This window comes from Dromiciops gliroides, chromosome 5, assembly GCF_019393635.1.
Source record: "Dromiciops gliroides isolate mDroGli1 chromosome 5, mDroGli1.pri, whole genome shotgun sequence".
NCBI classification, from domain to species: domain Eukaryota; kingdom Metazoa; phylum Chordata; class Mammalia; order Microbiotheria; family Microbiotheriidae; genus Dromiciops; species Dromiciops gliroides.
In genome coordinates, this window is record NC_057865.1 from 210,806,506 (window position 1) to 210,833,757 (window position 27,252).

Here is a 27,252-nt window from a genome sequence, read left to right on the forward strand (position 1 = left end):
TATATCCATGTAGTTCCTGGGTTTGTCTTTGGCAGATATACTCTCAGGTATTTTATATTGTCTATAGTTATTTTAAATGAACTATCTCTTCTTGTATGGCTTTGTGATCTATAGAAATGCTGATAATTTACATGGGTTTATTTTATATTTTGCTACTTTGGTGAAATGATTGTTTCAACTAGCTTTTTAGTAGAGTCTCTTGAATTTTCCAAGTATAATATCATATCTGCAAAAGAGATAGTTTTATTATATAATTGCCCATTTTGATTCCTTCATTTTTCCCTTCTATTATTGCTCTTACTAACATTTCTAGTACAATATTAAATAGTGGTGATAATGGACGTTTTTATCTTATTGGGAAGATTATCCCTGTTATATATAATGCCTGCTGATTGTTTTAGGTAGATTTTTCTTATCATTTTAAGGAAAATATATTTATACATTTATACCTACATTTTCATGTGTTTCTTAATGAGAATGAGTGTTGTATTTTAGCAAAAGTTTTTTTGTTATTTATTGATCTCTGATTTTTTTTTTACTTTTGTTATTGATGTGATTGATTATGCTAATGGTTTTCCTTATTTTGAACCAGGCCTTCATTCCTGGTATAAATCCCTCTTGGTCATAATGTGTAATTTTTTGTGATATATTCTTGTAGTTTCCTAGCTAGTATTTTATTTAGAATTTTTGCATCAATATTAAAAAGTGAAGTTGGTCTATAATTTTCCTTCTCTGTTTTTACTCTTCCTATTTTAGGTATCAACACTATATTTGTTTCATGAATGGAGTTTGGTAAGGCTCCTTCTTTTTCTATTATTCTACATAAATTCTAAATTAGTTGCTCTTTAAGTGTTTGGTAGCATTTACTTTTTTTTTTTAAAGAGGCGATGGGGGTTAAGTGACTTGCCCAGGGTCACACAGCTAGTAAGTGTTAAGTGAGGCCGGCTTTGAAGTGGGGCCCTCCTGAATCCAGTGCTTTATCCACTGTGCCACGTAGCTGCCCCTGGTTGTATTTACTTTTAAATCCATCTCATCCTGATGCTTTTTTCTTAGGAAGGTCAGTTCTTTTTACTTAAATATTCTATTTCCTCTTCTGTTAGTCTGAGCAGTTTATATTTTTGCAAGTATTCTTCCATTTCACTTAAATTGTTGAATATATTGGCATATAATTGGGAAGATAACTACTAATAATGATTTAATTTCATCCTCATTAGTATACTCTTCAATTTAAAAAAAAAATTTTTTTAGTGAGGCAATTGGGGTTAAGTGACTTGCCCAGGGTCACACAGCTAGTAAGTGTTAAGTGTCTGAGGCCGGATTGGAACTCAGGTACTCCTGATTCCAGGGTTGGTGCTCTATCCACTGTGCCACCTAGCTGCCCCTTCTTTTTTTTTTTTTTTTTGTTGTTGTTGAGGCAATTGGGGTCAAGTGACTTGCCCAGGGTCACACAGCTAGTAAATGTTAAGTGTCTGAGGCCAGATTTGAACTCAGGTACTCCTGAATCCAGGGCTGGTGCTCTATCCACTGTGCCAACTAGCTGCCCCCCTTCATTTTTTATACTAGTGATTCTCCTCTCTTTTAAAAATCATATTAATCAATGTTTTATCTACTTTATGAATTTTTCATAAAACCAACTCCTAGTTTTATTTATGAATTCAATAATTTTCTTAATCTTATATTCTTTTAATTTCTATTTTACTTGCTGGTACTATAGATCAGGACAGTTTTCCTTTATAATTTCTTGAAAAATGTTGTCTAGGCTCTTTTTTGGATTGTGGCTTTCAGCTAGTCCAGTGATTTTTTTTTTTGGGCAGGGCAATGAAGGTTAAATGACTTGCCGAGGGTCACACAGCTAGTAAGTGTCAAGTGTCAGGCCAGATTTGAACTCAGGTGCTTGTGAATCCAGGGCTGGTGCTTTATCCACTGCACCACCTGGATGCCCCCAGTCCAATGATTCTTAAATTATCTCTCATCAATCTATTTTCCTGGTCATTCCCGCCCCCCCCCCCAATAAGACAGTTCACATTTTTATCTACTTTTTTATTCTTTTGACATTGTTTTATTGTTTCTTAATGTCTCATGGAAGCACTAATTTCCACTTGCTCAATTTTAATATTTAAGTGATTATTTTCTTCAGTGAGCTTTTGTAACTTTTTCCTCATTTGGTCAATTCTGTTTTTTAGAGTGTTATTTTCTTCAGTATTTTTGCGCCTCTTAAAACAAGCTGTTAATTGTCTTTCCATAATTCTCTTTGCTCTAATTTCTCTACCTAATTGTTCCTCTACCACTGCTAATTTATTTATTTATTTTTTTGGGAGGTGAGGCAATTGTGGTTAAGTGACTTGCCCAGGGTCACACAGCTAGTAAGTGTTAAGTATCAGAGGCCGGATTTGAACTCAGGTGCTCCTGACTCCAGGGCCAGTGCTTTATCTACTGCACCACCTAGCTGCCCCCTCAATTGATTTTTAAAATAGTTTTTTAAAAGCTCTTCCAGAAATTCTTGTCGGACTTGATGTACAGATAGGTTATTTACTTGCAAATAATGCTTATTCAGAATAAAAACAAATTTTCTGTGCTCAATGAACATTTAAAAAAACAGGCTTATTCCATTTTCACCAGATTCCCTGGGGAGAATATATTTTCTTTTTTACCTCCTCATATGAATTTTACTTAAATAAAGGATCAGACATATGTTATTTTATTTTTATTTTAAAAGTAATATCTTTTGATTTTTAATAACAACTTCAGAGCAACTAGGTGGCGCAGTGGATAGAGCACTGGCCCAGGATTCAGGAGGACCTGAGTTCAAATGTGGCCTCAGACACTTGATACTTACTATCTGTGTGACCCTGGGCAAGTCACTTAACCCCAATTGCCTCACCCCCCCCAAAAATAATAAAAAATAACACCTTCATTTCTCAATATATCATTTCTTTTCATCCACTCTCCCTACTCAGGGAGAAATCCACTGAACATACTAGAGACTTTTCTAATTTTCTTCTGATATCTTGAGGATACCAGTAGAGAACTCTGTATACCGATCAGTCATTTTTCCTTCTTGACATATGACTAGCTCACCTTTTCTTTCTATCATATATTCTTTCTGATTAATTTTATATAATTTTCTTTGTTTTTTTAAAGAACCAGCTTTTAGTTTTATTTATAATTTTCATAGCTTTTGGTTTCTAGGTTATTTTTCTTCTAATTTTTAATATTTGCTCTTTTGTCCTTATTTTGGAATTATTTGTTGGCCTTCTAATTTTTTATGTGCATATTCATTTTCTTTTCTATTTTATAAGAGATTCTTAGAAATATGGATTCTCCCCCCAACCCCTGAGGATCACTTTAATAGCAACCCAGAAATTTTGGTGCATTCTTTCAACATTATCATTTGCTCTTACCTAGTTATTTGTCTCTATGATTTCTTTTTTTGACCCATTCATTATTTAGAATTTTATCAGTGTCTCCATTTTTGTCTCTCTTTTGAATGTGCTCCCTGAACTGGTTACTATTTTTATTGCGGTTGGTTAGTTCATTCTTGTCCTTCATTCTGAAAGAGGACCAAAATTATGTCACTATGTTAAGAGTCAAGTTACAATCTATCTGACTGTGGCTGATTAGACCAATATGAACTTGGAACAACACTCTACCACAGAGTGGGCTCAAATAATCCATGCAAAAATTTGGGGTGGCTTCTCTAAATTTGTACATCTTGTGTTTCTTTTGAGCTACTTCAATTCTACTTTTCTGATAAAGAATAGCATCTTCTTTGATAAAGACTTTAACAATTTTTTGGAAAAAGTGCTGTGTCCTTTGCCAGTGTCTCCAATGCCACAGAAGCATTCTAAAGTTCTTCAAAGAGATCTTGAGGGTATCTTTGTATCACTTCTTCTGACCACCAGGTGAACATTTGCCTTGTGTGAGTTCTATGTAAAATAATCTTTTAGGGAAGCATATGTTTGGCATTCGACCAACATGGCCAGTCTATTGGTGTTGGATTCTCTGCAGTAGAGGGTTTTTTGTTTGTTTGTTTGTTTTTGGGTGGGGCAATGAGTTTAGTGACTTGCCCAGGGTCACACAGCTAGTGTCAAGTGTCTGAGGCCAGATTTGAACTCAGGTCCTCCTGAATCCAGGGCCAGGGCTTTATCCACTGTGCCACCTAGCTGCCCCATGCAGTAGAGTTTTAATGCTTGGCAGTTTAGTTCAAGAAATGACCTCAGTGTCTGGTACCTAGATGATCTTCAGAACTTTCCTAAGACAATTCAAATGAAAGGGATTCAGTTTCCTGGAATGGTTCTGGTTTCATAGGCATACGATGATGAGATCAGTATAATGGCTCTGTAGGCCTTCAGTTTAGTAGTTCGTCTAATATCTTTTGTTCCTACACTTTCCTTTGGAGCTTCCCAAACACTGAGCAAGCTCTGGCAATGCATGCATCAACCTCATTATCAGTGTCCATATCCCCGGAAAGTATACTGCCAGGGTAAGTGAACTTATCCATAGTGTTCAAAACTTTTCCATTTGCTATAATGGTTCCACATATGGATGGTATGGTGCTGGCTAGTGGAGCATCTGTGTTTTCCTGGTGTTAATCATTAGGCCAAAATTAGCACAAGAAGCAAAGAAATGAGCAACTATGTTGCATCTCAGCTTCAAAGGTCACATTGAGTACAAAATAATTTGCAAACAAAAAATCATGTACCCGATTTCCCCCCACTTAGTCTGTGATCTTTTCAAATTAAATAATTCAGAAGCTGATAAATGAAAAATGAGAATTCCACAGGGTTTACCAGTCTGATAATTCATACAACTCTATCAAGTATGAGAATATTATTATGAGGGGCCCCATGCTGAGAGAGCATGGGTGTCTGGAAGTTACCTCACATCACCATGAGACCAGTTTCAACCAATCAGCTTGAAGCATTGTGGAAGGCAGTTCATTTTGTCAGTTGGTGGTTGGAACCTCGTGGTGGTGATAAAGAACAAGTAAGGCTGAACTCTGATCTCTCCATTGAGGGTAGAGGGGTTTTCCTATTCTTTCAGAGACACTTGTTCTCTAATATATTTTAATAAATGCTTAATGCCTAAACTGTTGTCCTAGCTAGCTTTCCCTACACATGGGACAGGTTTAGTTTTACCCATCACAGAAGGCAGTATTTAACTCCATCAAAAGTAAAATATAATCAAAGCTTAGAGAGATGCAGGATTCAGAGTTCAGTAAGAAGGCAGATAAAATTCAGTTTTATTCAAATAGTAACAATCCAAAGTACTTTTATGATGCCTTTGTGGGTCAAAGACATATGGTACATCTCAACTTTTCAGTGCTAATGGACTGATTAGTGATAAGGACATGATCCTGGAGAGATGGGCTGAACACTTTCATAGTATTCTCCACAGACCAACATCCATCATTGATGAAGCCATTGATTGTTTACCTCAGGTTGAAATTAATCCCTCTCTAGCCAAATTTCCAACAGAAAAGTTTTGAATGCTATTAAACTCCTCTTGTGTGGCAAAGCACTAGGTGCTGATTCTATTCCAGCTGAGATTTACCACGTGGGAGATCCATTCCTTATACTAAAGCTGACTGAAATTTTCTGGGTTATGTGGAAAGAGGAGGTTATTTCAAGGGTGCCTCCATTGTTCACTCTATAATGGTAAAGGAAATAGATTGTCCTGTGACAATCACAATGAGGTCTTGGTCATCTCTGGCAAGATTCTTGCCAGAGTCTGCCTGAGAGCCAGTGTGGCTTCTGAAAAGGCTGAAGAATGGTTTACATGGTGTTTGCTCCCTGACAACTCCAGGTAAAATGCCAGGAGCAGAAAAGAGGTCTATATACAACATCTGTTGATGGAAATTATATCAAAATTTGGTTGCTAAGATAAGTTAATCAGTATTGTACAATTTCATGATAGCCTACTTGCCCAGGTTCTGGAATCATGGATGATGCTCTTAAGCTTTCCCAGCCAACAGTGGAGTTGAAACAAGGCTGTGTGGTTGCTCCCATGCTTTTGAGCATGATGTTTTCAGTAATATTGTCAGATACCTTCAATGAGGATGATCAAGGTCAGCTACCACACTAATGGTAAATTATTGCAGTATGGCCTGTAAAGGATCTTTGTGTCCTAATATATAGTTGAGTTTCATAAAAGTTCCATGTGGTGCAGAGAAATATGCATATTCATTAGCAGTTCCCTTTAGAAAATGAAACATCCTTCAGCTCTAGTTTCTTCTGCAATTTAATTATGCATTTTCCATTTTGTTTATCTGTTAGATTTGTCCAAGACTGAGAGATATTAACGTCTCCTGTTATTATTATTGTCCATTTTCTTGTAATTCATTTAATTTTTCTTTTATAAATTTAGATGCTATGATTTTTGGCTCATATAAGTTTATTTGTTCTTTATCATTTTTAGCATAATGTAGTTTCCTTTTAAAAAATCTTTATTTATGCTGTGAATTTTTGTTTTTGCTTTGTCTGACACCCTGACTACAACTCCTGCTTTTAAAAATCCACCTGACATATAGTATGTTTTGTTCCAGCTCCTCATTTTTCTTCTGTGTATGCCTTTGCTTTCTTGTAATCAACAGATTGTGGGGTTTTGTATTACCCAGTCTGCCACTGTTTTTCAATTTATTGAATTGTTTAATCTATTCACAATTAAAGTTGTGAGTTAGATTTTTTTTGTATCTTTTTTTCTTATTTTTCTGAATCTGGATTTCTCTTCTTCTGTAAAGATAGTACTCTGACTCTTTAGTTATTTTTGCCTAATCTACTTTAAGATCACCCTATTCCCACAGTCTCTCTTCAAATTATCCTGTCTCCTTGATTCTTTTTTGTCACCCCTTTCCCTAAGTTTGGAATTTTGCTTAAGCTTTTTTTCCCTTTTGTTTAGTTATTGAATTCTTCCCCTCCTTTTTGTCCCCTCTTCCCCTTCAACTTCTTTTATCTTTTCATTCTCTTTTCCTTTTTCTAAAAAATAATTTCTTTTTCTTTTCTTCATTAATTTTCTTCCTGTACTGTCCATTCCATTCTTTTATTCTTTCACTAGTAGCCCTTAGGCTTATTTATTTCTTTGGATTCCACATGGAATTATAGCTCCTTAGGTACCTATTTTGAGTTCCCTCTTTTAAATAATTTTTATGTTATTAGACCTCCTCCTCTTTTTCTGTCATGCCTCACTAGAAGCATGTCCTAGGGTAGAAATTTTCTTCTTCCCATGATTATTCAGTTCTTTACTATCTCCAGGCCCTTGTCCTTTATCATTTTGTTTCCATTTGCTATGGATTCCTTTCTGAATTCCATTCCCTTCCACCCTTTTGCTTTGCCAGGAGCTCTGAATTCTCTTTTTCTGTAGCAGGATGCTGTCCATGGAGTTACAATTCTCTCTAAGCAGCAAATCCCTACAGATTTTATCCATTGTAAGGATATGTTTGTCATTGTTCATTTTGACCACTATTTGTGTTTGCACCTCTAACAAAAGTTTGTTGTTGTTTTTCCTCTGGAGGCTACCTGTGAGTTCTTTTTAATGACACTTTATTTTCTGTGGTCAGAAATTCTGGACAATTTTAATATGTTATTTCTTCTATTATGGTGTTCAGGTTTTTGCCATTGTAGTTCTTCATCTCCTACTGTTTTCTTTTTAACTTTGATAATGGTTCCCCTGAGAGTTAGGATCCAAAGCTACTGTGGTTTCCTCCTTCATTGGTGAATTTACTTTTTACTATCCTCATTCTCTGCCAAAGTCACTTCTGGGGGTACAGAACTGACAGCAATTGGAAGCCAGGCTCCTTTCCTTCCGTCCTGGTACACACATAGGCAGGTTCTCTGGTCCATTTCCTTCTATTCTTTACTTCTCTGGCTAAGCCCTGATGCTTTGCAGCAGGGATACTGTTTCTTCTGATAGAACAAGATTCTTGTTTTTCTGTACTTCTATTTTTTTGCAATAGCTGGGGGTGGGATGGGGTGGGGAACAAAATGGAGGTCTGTTACTTGTTGCCTGAGAATGATAGCATAACTGGGGTACTAAATAGCAGTAGTAAGATCATTGCTGAGTGGGTCCCAAAGCTCAAGCTTGTGTCAGGTTGTGCTGTCTTGCCAGAGTTTGAATGGTGCAATCGCATTTTAGATTGGGAATTTTCCCCCAGACGTTTATTCATCTAGTTATTAACTTGTTAAGATTCTTGGTATCTTAGAGTATGGAGACAACTACAATTATTATATCTCTTGTCCATAATTCTTATTTTGTAAGGGTTTGAGAATTGTGAGCATTGGAGAAAATGTATAGTCCTCCATCTTAATGATTGTGTGACCTGGAAGTCTTTCTAGAATACTTTAATTATCTCTTAATTGGTCTTCCAGCCTTCAGTCTCTTTCCTATCCATTTTGTTCTTCAAACATCTATATTAATAATCTTTCTGATATACTGTTCTGATAATATTACTCCATCAAAAACCTTGTGTAGTTTCATTTCCTCTGTTAAATTGTAAGCTGCTTTGGGGGCAGGTATGAGCTTGTTTCATCTTCATTGTCCTGTTACATAATAGTGCTCTGTGTATTATTATGTGCAGGCTTTTAATACATGTTTGTTGAATTGAATTTTCAGTGTATTTAAGCTATAGAAGCTATATTTTTATAGTATAGACTTACCTAATCTCGAGAATTGTTTATATTTACTCAAACTACATTCTTTATTACTAAAGATATAAATTGAAAAAATGTATACTGATTTCAAAATCACTCAGTAATAGCTGATAGATTAACATTAAGTATTTGACCATAATGATGCATATTTCAAAAGTATTGTGAAATGCTTAAAAATACATTAATGAGGGTAATTATAAATGAATGAATTGGAAGGTATTTATAAAGATCATAATGGCACAGCAGCTGGTGATGAGATGTCAAGGTGGTAAAGTGAGATGTGGCCAGAGACAACCTCACTTAAAGTTCTGGAGATAAATGACAACTTTGTCATGGTTCCTGGATAGAGAAAATGACTGGGGAATATAATTAAGAACAAAAATAAAAAAACCAGAGATGGATGGAGTAGAGGTGGTGCGTTTTATGCCAGACAACAAATCCATTACTTCTGGAATAAGCAAAAATCTTATAGAGCAGGGGTAGATTTTTAAAATTTATTATCAGAACATTGGCCACTAATTTGAACATTTGTCACCTGACAAATTTTTTTGACTGTAGGAAATTATCTAGAATGCTTCGAAAAATGTAGAAAGTTACAGTATGCATTGGTAATGGTAAACCATATAAAAATTCAATATTTTGAAGTATTAAAATACTCTGGTATTGAGAGTGATAATTTCTTGGCAAAATTAGTCACATGTACATCAAATGTATTTTTAAAAGACTCTAAAGATTTTTCATAGTCATTAAATTTGCATATATACTTATAGGAAACCATTTCAGAAAAAAGCAAAACTTGGCTCCAACTTACCTCAAGGTTTTTAGGAGAACCCTTTAAGGGGGACAAGTGTTTCTTTATTCCCATCAGCTTGTCCCCCAGAGGTGTACTTCCACCCAAGATTATCAGTAGAGAAGTATTTAGTTGACCATCCTTAAGTGGCTTTAAGAAAAAAGGTATTTACTAAGAAGTTATTGTAAAAATAGTTGGTTTAAAACACCTCCCCACCCCAAAGTCTCTTAAAATCAGGTCCCTTAATTGGAAGTTCCAGGTGGAATTACTATTAATGGAAAATAGAATGGAATGTCTTTTAAAAATAATGTTTTGTTCCCCCCCGCAATTACACATAAAGACAATTTTAAGAATTCATTTAGAAAAATTTGAGTTCCAAATTTTCTCCCTCCCCCTTTTTTCCCTGATACAGTAAGCTATTTGATATAGGTTATACACGTTCAATCATGCAAAACATGTGACTACATTAGTCAAGTTGTCAAAGAATACACAGACCCAAAGGAAAAAAAGCCACACACAAAAATAAAGAAAGTGAAAAGTAGTATGCTTTGATATGCATTCAAACTCCATCAGTTTTTTCTCTGGAGGCAGATAGCATTTTTTGTCATGAGTCCTTTGGAATTGTCTTGGATCATTGAATTGCTGAGAATAGTTAAGTCCTAGAATGGAACATTTTGAAAATTAAACTTGGGTGAGTGTTTCTTTATAGTTATTGAATAGAACAGACACACATTTCCCATTCTTTATATTGTGTGTCACCTCTATCTGGAGTTGGATAGCCATAAATTTGACTTGTGCCTTTAAAAATAATAAATGAAACAAAGGTGGTGTGGTTTAGAATGAGTGTTGAATTTTTCAAGATGTGGTTTTGAGTTCCTCTCAGGCTCTGTTTCTTTCCTTATCAAATGAGAGGGTTAAAGTGGATGATATAAAGCGTTTCTTCTGGTTGTGTATCCTGTGGCACTAGAATCTGCTTATGAACACATACAGTGGGCTGCTGGTATGGTTCTCCAACCTGAAGGGGTGGGAAGTCTTTCTGGGAGAGTAGAAAGTACCCTGGAGAAATTCCAAGCTTGTAGTTGATTCTGATCTGTTAACTACAAAGTGAGGAGACTTTTTGATTGTCAGGACTTGAATTCAAAAAACACTATTCAATCTTTGTTTGGCCCTTCTTTTCATGCAACTTCTTCCTAGCTGCAAAATTCAACTTCCATGCTCCTGGACCTTGGGTGCCTCACATTCCTGACCATTTGAAATTCACATAGTTGTAGTCTCTCATTTGAGAATTATTCAGGCAGCCTTAAGCAAGTTTTAGAAAGGATTTTTAAAACTAAGATGGTGCGGGGGCAGCTAGATGGCGCAGTGGTTAAAGCACCGGCCCTGGATTCAGGAGTACCTGAGTTCAAATCCGGCCTCAGACACTTGACACTTACGAGCTGTGTGACTGTGGGCAAGTCACTTAACCCCCATTGCCTTAAAAAAAAAACAAAACAAACTAAGATGGTGCAGTAAAACAGTTGGTACAAAACATTTCTTCTTAACTTTGTCCTCATTGAAAGTCTGTAACACATTTTCCCATAAGTATATACATTCCCTTTTTTTTCAGGGAAAAGTAGGCTAAAGCTTAGAAAGTACATATGGCAAAGGGGTAACTTGTGGCTCCTGGTTCCTGGAAGTCCTTTTCTCTCATTCTCAGAGAACTCAAGAGGTTCCTCTTTTTTTGTTGTTGTTGTGTTTTTTTTTTTGTTGTTGTTAGTGAGGCAATTGGGGTTAAGTGACTTGCCCAGGGTCACATAGCTAGTAAGTGTTAAGTGTCTGAGGCCAGATTTGAACTCAGGTCCTCCTGACTCCAGGGCCGGTGCTCTATCCACTGTGCCACCTACCTGCCCCAAGAGGTTCCTCTTAAGGAAGGTGAATCTGCATCATCTTTTCTTGGTTTCTCATGTAGCCCCTGCTGTCAACTGTCCTAGGTAGGGATGATTTGCAAGGACTTCTTTTGGCTAGTAGTGAGGGCCCAGGGAACAAGGGATCTGGCCTAGGACTAAACTAGGACTTTTCTTTTGTCCCCACATAGTCCCTCCTCAGGGGTGTGCTGGAAAGTTTCACTTGTTCCAACCTCTGAATGGCTTAAATTCTCTAGCTTGATAATTTATAGTCCTCCCCCAGAGTTTGGCCAAGCTTCTTGGCCAAGCTTCTTGGCCAAGCTTCTTGGCCTATCTAAATATGATTCTTCAGTAATTTTGCTCCAGTTTGAGGGACTTTTTCCACTTAGTCTTAACCTATGTTAGATTGGTTAAGCATTTTATTACTTTTAAAGCATGGATAAAGGTCAATTGACTTTACCCTTATTTATTAATTATGAAAAAGATTTTGCCATAATTGGATGAAATTTTGCCCTTCACATTTGTAGTGTTTTTTTTTTGTACAGTGGTGTTTCACCATGCTAGGATACAAAGGGTGAGGGAGTTCTGCAGAATTCCTAACAGACAAATGCTAGGGAGTGGCAGGTTCCATAAGCTTCTGTACAGATCTGGAGGGAAGGGCTTCAACTCCACCTTTTGATTTAGGAGCCAAAAGCAGAGAGAGGAATGCTTGGGGTTGGGAGGGGACGGAACTTAGGTTCTCTTTCATTCAGCCAAGCCAAAGCCACAATGGACTTTGCAAAGTGGATTTCACTGCCAAGCTACTCCCTACAGACCAAGAGCAGTGATAAGGAGAACTGAGCTCTAGACCTGGAGTAGAGATGCAAACTGTGGACTAAGATATCTGGGAACATTGCCACCCCAGCAGATTTCAGAGTGTTAACTAATGCCAGCTTCTGTGGAGCATGGAGGAGAAATGGTGAGCAACAACCAAGGAAATGGGCATTTCTTCTCTGTGCCACCTTTGCCTTACTGCTTAAACTGAGAGGTTTTAGACTGAAAACCCCTTCCCATAATCTTAACCTTGTAAGAGAGGAAGGGCCCAGCAGAAAGAAGTTTAAGTTTGTGACAATACAAGTTTGTGACTATACAAGAGGGAGTGCTTGATAGTTTTTTTTCAATTTTACCATTTTGGGGTTTAATGAACTCTCTGACCACAGAATAGTTGATTGCCTATGAATCATAATTACAGAGGGTCCAGCTTGAACTAGGAAATTTTCCAGTTAGGTGGGTCAAAATTGAAGTAGGAAATATCTTATTCAGGTGGGGCTGGGGAGAGGCATAAAGGTTTTCCTAAATTAAATATGTGGGAATAATATTTAATTTCCATATCCCTAGTTAAATACTGGGACCATATGCCATGAAGAGCTTGGTGTAGTGGAAGGGGAAATAATCTTTTGGTAAGCTGAGCACCTTGGTGGGCATCGGGAATACTGTAGCTTTTACAAGGGCTCAAGTGTGGGCACCAGAGAGGACACCTATTGTTGTTCATCCTTTTTTTTTTATCCTTTGTTTTTGAAGAGGACCAAAAACATCACTCATGTCTTGACTTGAGTGTGAATTAGATTTAAGTGAGGCAGAATTGCCTCTTCTCTCTAGAGTCATCAAAGTCCAGTGGCAGGACAAAAGTGAAGACAACTGGTGATGGCCTGGGGTGCAGTGGATGATATTGGTATCTCACCCAACTTTAACCTGTGGCTCCATAAAGCTGTAGCATGTGCAGTGGCCGCACCCTGGTAAAACCATCTCAGTAATGAGCTAATCCATGGCGGAAGTTAACCGACAGGCCTCATACCCATCAGTGAGTTAGGGGGATGTTTACTTCAAGCATGTGAAGACCACCCCTATCTTCCAATGGGCAAATGAGAACAATGCCTACTAGATAGATATTGATGAAACTATATGGCTAGTTGCTTGAATATGGCTCCACCTGGTGGAAAAAGATATATTACTGTTCTTCACTTTATCAATTGACCTTTAGGAACTTGGTTGGTTTTAGTGCAGTTCTCCAAGTATCATCTGGAATACCAACCAAGTGTTCATACAAACTGATGATACATTCAATTCTTAGAAACTGACTTACTGAGAGGCTAAGTATTTGTAATGTATTATTCACTGACAGACATTTACTCATTCATGTATTCATATTGTCACTCCTTTGTCAACATCTGGATTTGAATGGTTTTGTTTTTAATGTGACAAATTAATTAGTGGTTTTCCTTATATTCAACCATCCTTATATACTCTTGTTCAGGTGTAAGGTGATGGGAGCCTCAACCAGGGTGGCAGCAGTATCAGAGGAGAGGAGGAGGCATATGTACAAGATGTTACAAAAGTAAAATTGAGATACCTTGGCAACAGATTGGATATGTAAGAAGGAGAGGATGACACCTAGGGTTCTATCCTTGGAGGTTGGGAGGATGGTGGTATCTCTTGACACTAATAGTGGAGTTTGGAAGAGGGGAGGGTTTGGGGAGGAAGATAATGAATTCAGTTTTGATTATATTGAGTTTGTAGGACATTCAGTTCTAGAAGTCTAATAGGCAATAAAAATAAGGCTGGATTGGTAGATTTGAGAATCATCAGCATAGAGATGATAATTGATTCCATGGGATCTGATGATATTACCAAGTAAAGTAATAGAGGGATAAGAGAAGAAGACTCAAGACAGGACTCTTATCAACCATTAGAGGGCATGACTAGATGAAGATCCAGCAGAGGAGAGGAGAGGAATCCTTAGAGAGATAGGTGGAGAAAATGGGAGGGTAATGTTCCAAAAACCTAGAGAGAAGAGAGTATAAAGGAGAAATGAGTGATTTACAATGTGAAAAGCTTCAAAGAGCTGAAGAAGAATGAAGATTGTGAAAGGATAATTTGATTTGGCAATTAAGAGATTGTTGGTAACTTTGGAGAGCATAGCTTTCCTTGAATGATGAGATCAGAAGTCAGACTGTAAAGAGTTAAGAAGAGGGTTAGAGGAGAGGGAATGGAGGCACCTTTTGTAAATAAGCAGGAGATGGGAAAATGGTTAGTTAGGAGGGATGGACCAAGTGAAGGTTTTTGAGAATGGAAGACACATAGGCATGTTTGTAGGCAGGAGAGAAGCAGCCAGTAAGATAGGAAGAAAGTGAAGATAACTGAGAGAGTGGGGATGATAAAGGAGGCAATCTCTTGGAGAGATGGCACCACTTTTTCATGTTTTTCTTGAAACTGAGGCTTTTAATAGTTCAAGAAAATTACTCTCTAAACTAGTAACTAAATTGTGCCCTGCTTTTTTTTTTTTTTAGTGTTAGCATCAATTCCTCTCTGATGGCAGATTCTTAGAAAACCTAATTGAATGTTTTAGATATCTTCCCAATTCTCTTCCCATACCACTCCCCCCCCCCCAAAGGAAAATCTTCTTTAAAGCTCCTTTATCCTCATTCCCTTTTCCTGGAAGGTAGTGAGGATGTTCTAGGTCTCCTGGATCTTGTTTATCTTGTTCTACTTGATCGTCTTGCTGATCCTTATCATCTCCACTGTGGTAAAGCCCTCATCCTGATTCAGGATCTTGCCCGTGATATTCAGCCATTGTTCATCTCACTTCTTCTTGGTCTCCTTGATCCCTCCAGGGTGGCTTGGCTCTGCTTTAACGAGGTCCTATGTTTCTCAGTCCCCATGATGCTGAGGAACTAGATGGCCAAGATGTTGTACAGAAGGCAGCCCATCATAACCTGGTGGATACCTTGCCCTATCAGGTGACATTAGTTGGCATTGATCTTCACCTCCTTAAGGGAGGACACTGGATTTTCAAAGTCCGTATCTTGAAGAATCAGGATGAGGGCTTTACCACAGTGGAGATGATAAGGATCAAAATATTTGTAGCAGCACTTTTTATAGTAGTAAAGAACTTAAAGCAAAGTAGGTGAATTAAAAAACAAAAGACAAAAACAAAGTAGGTGGCCATTTACTGGGGAATAGCTATAAAAAATTTGGTGCATAAGTGTAATGGAATGTTACTGTTCTGTAGGAAAGGTTGAATATGATGAGTTCAGAGAAGGATAGACTTACATGAAATGTTGTAGTGATATAAGCTGAGACAAGAAAACAATATATACAAGGATTACAGTAATGTAAATGGAAAAAAATATTCGCAGCATGGCACTCTGCCCACTGCACCACCTGGCTGCCCTCCTGGCTTTGAGGCCAGTTCTTTATCGAGTGCCCCCTACCACCACTTTGCTGAATTTAAAATACTATACTGAACAAGGTTACAAATTTTGTCTTGATTCTCATTCATTTGATCTTTATTAAAAATCCTTTAGTACAAGTATGTGTCTTTATTTGGCAGATGAGGAAAACTAAGCATGGCTGTAATTTGTCCAACTAGTAAGAAGCAGAGCCTATGAGGGCTCTAAATCCAGTGTTCTTTCCACCACATTTCCTCTCAAGAATCAAGGACAAATTTCATAGCTGGTATTTGAAATGTAGTTATTTTTCTTCTTGAAGGACTTATACTTTCCCAGCATAGTCAAAAGTGCAGAAAGGAAACAAATGTATGCATTCCTTGTTCTCAAACACCAGCATTGAAATTCAGATAATTCTTCTTGTGAGTCTGGAATGCCAGTGTTCCTTTAGCAGTTGTTTGCCTTCCAAGGTCTCTGAGCATGTGGCTCCGTTCCCTTTTTGCCTTATGAATTCTCATTCCCTATCATAGCTGATTAAGATGCCAAGTCTAAAAATGAAGCCTTATATTTAAGGTACCATATTTACATCTATCCTGTAATTTTAGGAATACATTTTCTTATTTTTGTGAAGACGCTTCTAGCATCTTAATATAGCTCTTCTTGAAAAGGCTTCCTGCTTTCAGGCTATGATGCTATTTAAAGTTTGCATTGTATGACTGACCACTGTTCTGTTCTGCTGATTCTGTTCACTTTACTGTGGACTGGTTCATATAAGTCACGCACATATATGTATGTATATATGAATATGTGAATATATGGTTCTCTGACTTTCATTTTTGTCATTTCTTTTTTTTTTCCTGTTTGTTTTCTTTCTTTCTTTTTTTGGTGAGGCAAGTGGGGTTAAGTGACTTGCCCAGGGTCACACAGCTAGTAACTGTCAAGTATCTGAGGCCGGATTTGAACTCAGGTCCTCCTGAATCTAGGGCCGGTGCTTTATCCACTGCACCACCTAGCTGTCCTGCATTTTTGTCATTTCTTACAATGAAGTTATAGTCACACGCCACAATTTGTTTGTCCAGTCTTAATCAATAGGTACTTCCTTTCTTTCTAGTGTTTTCTACTTTGGGCTGCTATAGTTTTACAAAAAAAAAAAATTAAATGAATGATAACATTTTAAAAATGCAATTGGAAAATATAAATATATAATTAAAATATTTTTGGTATATATATGGGACCTTTCTCTTTATTTATGACCTCATTAAGGCATATGTTTACTATTGATATTGCTGGAGTACAGGATATACACAACTTATAAGCTTGAACTAATTCACAGTTCTATTAGCAGTGCTGGTGTTAAGAAAGTCCAGAAAATAAAGATCAGACAAGTTCCATTTCTAGTTTTGATCAAAGTAAGAGCTATCCCATACCTAGCTTTACCCTGGATCAAACATTCTTCTGTCCTCCCATGAAGTTACATGTGCAAAGCACTATGTTTTTACTTATCTGTGTGCACATTACATCCACTCTCAGTAAAATGTAAACTTAAGATCAGGGGCAGTTTTGCTCTATGAACCCCGGTGCCTAGCACAGTTTTTTATACATCCCCCACTTCAACATGTGTCCTTAAAAGCTAAACATAATTTCAAGTTTGCTTTGGGTCACAGAAAATAAAGATCAGAAAAGTGTTTAGCCGTCTTTAAGATGGAGGATCCTACAATGCATTTCCATTGAAAGTTTCTTAAAGTGTATATTTCATCAAGTGCTACATTTATTTCTAGGTTGGATATGAATGAATCTGACCTTCTATAGCCCTTCCAAAAATTGCCATTTACGTCTTTTGTTGTCTTTTCCAGTCTAATAGGTGTGAGGTGGAATCTCAGTTGTTTTAATGATCATTTTTCTCCTAATCGAAGATTTGGAACATTTTTACATGGTTGTTGATAGTTTACATTTTTTTTTATTTGAAAACTGCCTATTCATATCTTTTTTGTTTTAGTGAGGCAATTGGGGTTAAGTGACTTGCCCAGGGTCACACAGCTAGTAAGTGTTAAGTGTCTAAGGCCAGATTTGAACTCAGGTACTCCTGATTCCAGAGCAGGTGCTCTACCCACTGCACCACCTAGCTGCCCTGTTCATATCTTTTGATCTTTTATTTTTGGGGGGAATAACTCTTGTGACATATGTGTATCAATCTCTTATACAGTTAGACTCTTATAAGAAAAAATTGCTACAAAGAAGTTTTTACCCTTTTAATTCAAACTGCATTGGTTTTACTCGTGCAAAAGCTTTTCAGTTTTGTGCTCCACCTTTCCTGTCTTTTCCCCAATTGTTCAAGCTTTCTGCCCACCTTTTAAAAGATACACCACTACTGAGAACATCAAATAAATCTTGTGAGGAATTTCTTCAGGTGCAAAGTTACTGTGGAATTATGTATTTTGGCTTCCTTGCTGTATTTTGACATTTTGCCTGCTTTAAGTACCTTAAATCATATTATTTGCCTAATTGGTACATTGCAGCAATATAACAACAACAACTAGAATTTATATAGCACCTACTTTGTGCCAGGCACTGTGCTTAGTGCTTTACAAATATCTCATTTGATCCTCACAATAACCCTGTGAAGTAGGTGGTATTATTATCTCCATTTTACAGTTGAGGAAACTGAGGCAAACGAGATTAAGTGCCTTGCCCAAGCTCACACAGCTGGTGTCTGAGGCTCCATTTGAACTTAGATCTTTCTGACTCCTGGTCACTCGACTGCACCACCTCACTGTAATGCCCACCATGTTGTCCTTAGTTATGCCTCCTGAAATAGAGTAGGTCTTCTTCCCACTCACTGTCTTTTTTACTGCTCTCAGTGCCAATGACATTATATAGAGTTCCTTCTTAAAGAGAAACTCTTAAGTTTACATTTTTTAGTAGAATAAAATCTTTAATTTTACTCTTTTAGAAAGTATGTGTACTTAAACATATTTTTAGTGGTCTGTGCTTGAGTATTTTTTTGTGGGGGGAGGTGGATACTCTATTCTATTGGCACTCATGGCCCATGGGGACCATGCTTGTGGAAGAAAAGCAAGTTATTTAGGCCTAGAAGATATGTGATATTAGAACTCATTATAAAGGCTTGAAGAATTAACAGATTAACTGTGTCACTTAGAAGTCTACAGATGGCCTAGTCTTGTTTTCACATAAGTAGGTGACATTCATATATCATTTTAAGGTTTAGAAAGCATTTTCATTTTCATTTCATTTCATTTATTTATGTATTTTTGTGGGGGCAATGGGTGTTAAGTGACTTGCCCAGGGTCACCCAGCTAGTAAGTGTCAAGTGGCTGAGGATGGTTTTGAACTCAGGTCCTCGTGAATCCAAGGCCAGTAATTTATCCACTGCCCCACCAAGCTGCCCCAGAAAGCATTTTTATAGACAAATGATTTGATCCTTTGTGAGGTGGATTATTGTCATCCCCATTTTACAGGTATAAGATCTTTAACTTCCCTAAGCCTCAGTTTATGTGAAGTGTTTTGCAAATCTTAAGGGCTTCTCTAGATGCCAGCTGTTTTTGCTCATATTCTGTTGTTTCTAACTGAAGCCCTTTGGAGGTGGGTAGGAGAGAGCTCCATTAACAATTTAGATATAACTTCTTGTGATTATATTAAAGAATCCCTATTCTAATAGGAATTTAAGTATCATAGGAGTATTCTCATATTAATATTCCCATACTCAAAAGAATATGGATTACATAGAAATATCTTCCTTAACATTGTCTTTGTCTTGAAGTAGAGCTATGAAAATCATTTAGTGAGCTGATTTGAAACATTGGGCAGAAAATCTATATCTATCTATCTATCTACCTATCTATCTATGGAAGAAACCTGGAAACAATCCATCTGTTTTGTTAGGCTGCACCTCTCTTTCTTCCTCTTCCATCACTACTTTCACTCTCATCTCCAGCTATCAATCCTTTCTCCCCTCTCCCCACCTTGCATAGCTGCTGTTGTATTTGAGATTTCAGTCATCCTCTAGGATTGGGCGGTGTCCCATTAGACTGCATTGCTGCTTCCTAGAGCAAAAGTCCAAATGCTGTGAGTGGCTTTTCTCTTTCAAAGGACAAATATTTCAGCACTCTGGTCATGCCCAGGATATGGCAGTCTACACTCTGTGGTTTGGGGGAGCAAGCCTTTTTTGTAGAGTTTTGGCCTGGAAATAAGTTACTCCGGGTCAGCGTGCCAGTAGGTTTCTTTTGTAAGGTACATTTCTATTAAGATTCAGTTTGTAAGAATCATTTTCATTTCTTTGAAGCCTTCCTTGAAGTTCCGTTATATTGACATACTTACTTGTAATGTGAGGGGGAAGGAGTTTTACTTGAAAATTATGCTTTTAAAATCTGGAACCTTATGAGCTGCCTTTTTCTTATGGAAATCAATTTAAGTGTAATTCTGATGTGTTTAGAAGGATTTGCCCAAGGAGAGTGAAAATCCAGTCTATTCTAAAAGGCTTTTGTGAAACTCCAGATCAAATGAACAACAACTTTCCAGAAATGACAAAAAAACTTTAATATCACATCCTCTAGCCTCTGCAGGGTATTCAATTAATTATGATTTGTGAATAAATAATACACTTTCAGTACTTAGCATTTATCTGGCTGCAGTGTTTTATAAACAATATTATTCACTAATAGTCTTTCAATTCTTTCCTTATATAATGATGGTGTGATTCCAAATGAGAAATTGCCACATTATTAGAATCTCAGCCAAGACATAGCTGAGCTTTAAAAAGATTTTTTGGTGCAATTATATGCAATAACCATAACATATAGAATGCTGAGACATAGACATACTGCATTTGCCTCTTTTATTTTTCTTCTATGAACCTCTCTTTATTAAGTGAATTCACATTTGACAGAGGTCCAGAACTTGAGATGATGAACTGACCGGAGAGGGTCTGCCTTCATTGAGAAATAATCCAATTCCAGACCTTGGAAATGATACTCTAACTGACCTTATTTGACTCCTTGGAAGGACTCTTTGGAACTGTCCTATACTTGTAGGCAACTATGTAGAATATTTTACAGAATCACTCAAGTATTTCAGGAGAACTGGCTGACCCAAGGAAAAAGAAGGGGTGGGCTTTATAATCTTCAGTGGAAGAAGGACATGGGGAATACAGTGGATCCCATTCTTTTCTACCAGAAGCATAGAAAAAGAGGAGCCCCTCGTGCATGGTCCCTTTTTAGAGTTTCTTTCTGGGGCTATGTGTAAGGGGGAATTGTTTTTTTCTTAGTGCCCTTATGTTCCTCAGGGTGTTGACCTTGACCAAAGGATACATTTATCTACCTAACTATATCAGTCCCACTCCAGAACTTTAGACTATTGCAATAATCTAGCCAAGGGCCAGAACTGGGATAGTGGCTTGGTAAATGGGGGATGAACCTGGTTGACTTCAAGAATGGTGAAAACATAGGATTCTGGGAAGATGGCAGAGTAGGTCAGAAAACTTTAAGCTCTCTAAATTTCTTCCACAACAAAAAGACAGAACATTGCCTCAAAGCAGCAGAAATGGGCTGGGGGTAAAGCAGATTTCCTCCTAAAACAATCTGAGAAGACTCCAGCAAAGACCCAACCTCCAGGAACAGACTGTGTGGGGGTCTGATGGTTGAGTAGCAGAAGACTGAAAGACCTTCCACTGTGGAAGGATGCCAAACATAACTGTGCTGGCCGGATGCTTCCCGGGTTGTGACTGTGGGGAGAAGGAGTTAGCACACACCTGCTAAGTGCAGTAGCAAGGGGCAGGGACCCTGTAAGCTGTGGGCTCCTGCATGAAAGCAGAGTCCCTGGTATCAGTTCCAGGGCAGAGAGGACGGCTGTAGTTTGCAGCCACCCCAGGGACCACAGGGAGCAGGATTATTTGAGGGACAGTGTGGCTGGTGCCCTAGCACAATGTTGCAAACTGCAAATCTACATTGTATAACTTGCTGTTCCCTCCAAATATATAACAAAGTTATCCTGTAAATTTCTTTTTCCCCCTTACCATTAATCACAAATAGGTATCTAAATGTAAAATTATTCTATACATACTTCTATTCATCAGTTCTTTCTCTGGATGTAAATAGCATCTTTCTTCACATGTTCTTTTGTATATTTATAATAGTCAAAATGACAGTCTCTCAAAGTCATTTTAAAAACAATATTACTGTTATGTATACAATGTTCTCTTGGTTCTGCTCACTTCACTCTTCATTTCATGAAAGTCTTAACATGCCCTTCTAAGATAATTGAGCTAACATTTCTTTTTCTTTTTTTTTTTTTAGTGAGGCAATTGGGTTTAAGTGACTTGCCCAGGGTCACACAGCTAGTAAGTGTTAAGTGTCTGAGGCTGGATTTGAACTCAGGTACTCCTGAATCCAGGGCCGGTGCTCTATCCACTGTGTCACCTAGCTGCCCCTGAGCTAACATTTCTGAATCTTCTTTATTTTTTTTATTTTTTATGTTTTTTAGTGAGGCAATTGGGGTTAAGTGACTTGCCCAGGGTCACACAGCTAGTAAGTATTAAGTGTCTGAGGCCGGATTTGAACTCAGGTACTCCTGACTCCAGGGCCAGTGCTCTATCCACTGCGCCACCTAGCTGCCCCCTAACATTTCTTATAGCACAGTAGTATTCCATCACAAAAATACACCACAACTTGTTCAGACATCCCCCAATTCATGGCTATCTCTGCAATTACCAGTTCTTTGCCACTACAAAGAGAGCTGCTATAAACATCCCATTTACATTCAAAGTTATAATTACTATTTGTGAGTTTCCCTCACTATTACTCACTATTTTCTTTTTCAGCCTTTCTTTTTACCCTATCCCTGTTATCTTATATTCTTCCCCAACCTCTGAGCACCGCCGTCTTCACTAAACCTCCAAAAGTCTCCCCTCATCTGCTCCCTTTACCCCCCAATCTCAAACTTTTTTGTGGGACAATGAGGGTTAAGTGACTTGACTAGGGTCACACAGCTAATAAGTGTCAAGTATCTGTAGTTAGATTTGAACTCAGGTCCTCCTGAATCCGGGGCTGGTGCTTTATCCACTGTGTCACCTAGCTGCCCCCTACCCCCAATCTCAATCCACACACCCATCCAGAAGTCCCCCCATCCTCTCCCCTCAGTTTACCAAATCCCAATCCACACACCTCTCTAAAAGTCCTTCCCCCACTCTGTCCCCCAGTTTTCTCACCTCTCTACAAGTTCAGAAGACTTCTTTACCCTTCCAAATGTACACATTGTTTTCTCTTCAACCCAGGTGAAAGTAAGGTTCCAACATTACCAGTCCTCCACCCCCATCCACTTCCTCTGTATTAGTTCTTCCTTTCATGTCCCATTTTTATAATATAATTGCTCCCTTGTTTTCTACCCATTTTTTAGAATCACCCCATCATACACAACTCAGCCCCAATGTTTCTTTTAAACCATCTTAGTAATGATGACAGTTTTAAGAATACTGGTAACACTTTTACATATATAATAAATAAACAGTTTGACTTTTATGAGTGTCTTATAATTAGTCTTTAATGTTTTCCTTATATTCCTTCTGGATCTTTTATATTGAATTTTCCATTGAGTTCTGGTCTTTTTGTTACAAATACCTGAAAGTATTTCAGTTTGTCAAATGTCCACTTTTTCTCCATTCATCTTTGATGGGTAATTTTTTTCTTTTCCTTTTCTTTTTTTTTTTGTGGGGCAATGAGGGTTAAGTCACTTGACCAGGGTCACACAGCTAGTAAGTGTCGAGTGTCTGAGGCTGAATTTGAACTCAGGTCTTCCTGAATCCAGGGCCAGTGCTTTATCTACTGCGCCACCTAGTTGCCCTGTAAGTTTTTTCTTGGACACAATCCCTTTGAGATTTAATGTTCTAAGACCTAAATTCTTTTAGAATGAAGCTGCTACGTCTTATGAAATCCTGACTGTATTTCCCCAGTATTTAAATTGGGGTTTTTCTTGTTGTTTTCAATATTTTCTCCTTAACCTGAGAGTTTTGAAACTTGGCTATGACATTCCTGTAAGTTTTCCTCCTGGAATCTTTTTTGGGTGGTGAATGATAGATTTTTTTTCTATTTCTACTTTACAGTCTTGTTTTAGAACTTCAGGGCAAATTTCCTTAATAATTTCTTGTATTATTGTACCCAGATTCTTTTTTGATCATAACTTTCAGGTAGTTTAACAATTTTTACATTATCTCTCCTTGATCTAATGCTTGATTTTTTTTTACATTCACTTTTGCTTTTTTCTAATGTGGTTTTTCTTTCTATTTAAATTTTTGCAATAATTGTATATGCTGTTTTCTTGACTGCTTACTCTATGTCAGTTCATGTACATCTTTACATGCTTCTTGTGTTCATCACATGTACGATTCCTGATTGATATTCCAGTATATTCATGTACCACAATGTGTTTAGCCATTCCATAATTGATGGGAATTTACTTTGTTTCCAATTCTTTGACAAAAAAGTGCTGCTATAAATATTTGGTATATATAAGCACTTTTGAATTGGAAATTGAGGTGCTACCTATCAACTGGGGAATGGCTGGACAAATTGTGATATATGATTGTGGTGGGGTACAATTGTGCTTTAAGAAATGACAAGGGGGGTGGTTTCAGAAAAACATGGTAAGACCTATATGAACTAATGCAAAGTGAAGTGAGAATTGGGAGATCATTGTGCTCAGTAACAGCAATGTTGTAATAATGACTAATTATGAAAGACTTGGCTACTCTGATCAATACAATGATCTAAAATAATTCCAAAGTACTAATGTTGAAAAAATGCTATCTGTCTTCAGAGAGAGAACAAATAAACTGTGAGTGAAATTTAAAGTATAACTTTCTCATTTTCTTTATTTTTCTTGCTTTTTTCAAAATATGGCTACTATGAAAATGTTTTAAATTATTTCACATGTATAACTGATATATCACTTACTTTCTCAGTGAATGGGAGAAAGAGGGAAAGAATTTAGTATTCAATTTAAAAAGAAAAGAATGCTAAAGTAATCAAATAATCAAGTGAAATGGAAAAAGAAAAAGAAACTAAAAAAAGAGTAAGGGAGGTTCTTAAATATTCTCCTTTTTCTTCTCCCTCAAAAACCTTGCTTTTTTTTTTTTTTTTAAGTGAGGCAATTGGGGTTAAGTGACTTGCCCAGGGTCACACAGCTAGTAAGTGTTAAGTTCTGAGGCCGGATTTGAACTCAGGTATTCCTGACTCCAGGGCCGGTGCTCTATCTACTGCGCCACCTAGCTGCCCCAAAAACCTTGCTTTTGATAGAAAAGATTATGACAAACTAATTCATACTCAAGAAAAACAATGGGCAAGTCATTTGTGTATCTTCTTTTAGGAAGTATTTATATTTTCACAATATAAACCTTTAGCTCTGAAGGAAGAAACCTCTAATAATAAAATTTCAGATATCTGCAACAATTAGGGTTTAGAAACTTGAAAAGGAACTTGCACATTGCTCTTCAGATCATAGCATATAGTTGAACAATACAAAGTCAGCTCTATAACCAGCTTATTTACTCAATTGCTTGGATCATTTGGGACTCATAACTGGTATTATGATTTAAGTAAACAGACTACAATTTTTTTCTATAGTATTGTTTCACATGGTACCTGATTCCTCTGCATTTTGTGGGAACATAGAGACCTTCTTTTCTAGGACACTGAGTCGAGTCCCTCAGCTCCTGTATTTACATTCTGAATCACAGTATCATGCTCTTTAGAATAGTAGGATCACAACTGAGTGTCTGACAGTAGCATATATCCATATATTTACACACACACACACACACACACCTCCTTGAATTCTAGGTAATGCCTGTAATAGGGAAGGGCAGTTACCACCTCCTTTTGCTAAGAGCATACACATGGTCTTGGATTCAGAGGTATAAACTATCTATTGGAATGAGACTGTAGAGGGTTTTTAAGCCTTTACTATGGGTGAAGGTTGAGTCCCATTATGTATATTAGGCTAGGGAGTACCAATGGCCAATTTCTAGGTTGGTTAGGACAGGCATTTCCTAAGGGGGCTCAAGGACAAGCTACTCTTCTATACCCATTTTTCTGTCCATCTTTCAGATGGGTGGGTTGCCTTCATCTTGCTGGCCACTAGTAGGGCCTATCACAGCCTCCTAGAAGAGTAGGGTATGTCCCACTGGTTGCAGAAATACATGCAGAAGTACATGGAGAGTCTGGGTATCTTGTAAGACATGGCAAGTTAGTGTCAAAGGATCACATGAGCATTGTATATACCACAAGCATATTCATGATGAAAATAAAATGTATAGCAATTATCTTAAAAAAATATCCTTTTTTCCCCCTCTTCTTTCAGATACATGACTGCAAACAGCAATCGGAATTTCCTGTGTGTCACAGGGCCATTTTTAAAAAGAGCTACTTTGGTCATAAGCTATGTAAGTATAGAAATACTTTTGAGTTATCTAAAAATGAATATCTTCCATATAGTTTTGTCCAGAGATTATAGAAATATTGTTCAACAGGATTAGTCACAGAAGCTAGAAAGTAATACCAATGTGTGAATGTTTATATGTTTTTGAGTGAAGGTTTACAAAGCACGTTAAAAATTTCCAGTAAAATTTGAACTTTATTGCATTAGATTGTTATCACACATACAGGTTGCTGATGTTTCCTCAGGTGCTAGTTAGACTCCATTCATACTCTCATGGTTTCTAGATACCAAAGAATATTAGTTCACAACTGTAAGATAACTAATGTTAGAATGTGTATTTTCAATTAATGTATCAGGTTGACTCTTTCCCCCAAAAGTAAAGAATATATTCTGTGAGCAAAGGATATCTTAATTACCTTGAAAAGAATACTATAAAAATTGAATGAAATACATATGTACACAGGTTTGGAAAAAAGTCTATGCAGAACTGGAGACAAAAACAATTCAGCATAGACTATAGTGGTATAAAATGCCATAAGATTCAGGAGTGCTTTTTCTGGGAGTTTTTAGGTTGTATAATTTATATTACATTAATTCAATGATAACAACAGTTAGATGACTTCTTAATGTGTACTCACTTTTCTTACAGCATCTTTTAAATTTTAGTGCTGTTCTTTTTTGTTTCATTTATTAAAATCCTTTTCTTAGGATGACTTACAGTTTAAAAAAAAAAAGCTTTTTAAAAAGGTTTTCCCCTGAAGGACAATAGTGGATAGAGCTCTAGAGTCAGGATTCAAACCTGACCTCAGACATTTACTGTGTGACCCTGAGCAAGTCATTTAATCCGGATTGCCTCAAAAAAAGCTTTTCCCTAGCCAATTATGTAGTTTACATGTACTATGAAATGAAATTTAAATGCTTAAAGACACTCTAAAAATTTGCCAAACACCCTAAATTTGTTAATTCACTTTAAAGCTCAAAGTCTTCATGATTTTATACTGTATAGAAAATTTGATACACCCATTCTGTAACTTCTGAAATGCTTTTATTTCTTGCTGTAAATTCCTCACTTTCTTTTAAAATTTAGATTTGCCTTTATTAAATACATCTATGCTGTCTTAGAAATCAGAACCAACCATGCTTGCAGAGAAGACAGAGTCCTTAGCTTCACTCAAGAGAAGTACTCCTATTACTTTTACTAGTTTCACACACATAAGAAAACAGAAACTGTAGGGTATAATTGCATGGACTTTCATAAATATTAGAATGAAATGTTACTCTGACCT

General features: G+C 37.1%; 1 protein-coding gene across 1 annotated transcript in view; it reads left to right on the forward strand.

The window, feature by feature from the left end:
* Positions 1-27,252, forward strand: part of TMTC1 (transmembrane O-mannosyltransferase targeting cadherins 1) — a 259,544-nt gene that overhangs the window by 71,228 nt on the left and 161,064 nt on the right. The window contains 1 exon segment of the mRNA XM_043969354.1: positions 25,889-25,970. Coding sequence (XP_043825289.1) covers positions 25,889-25,970 — 82 coding nt within the window.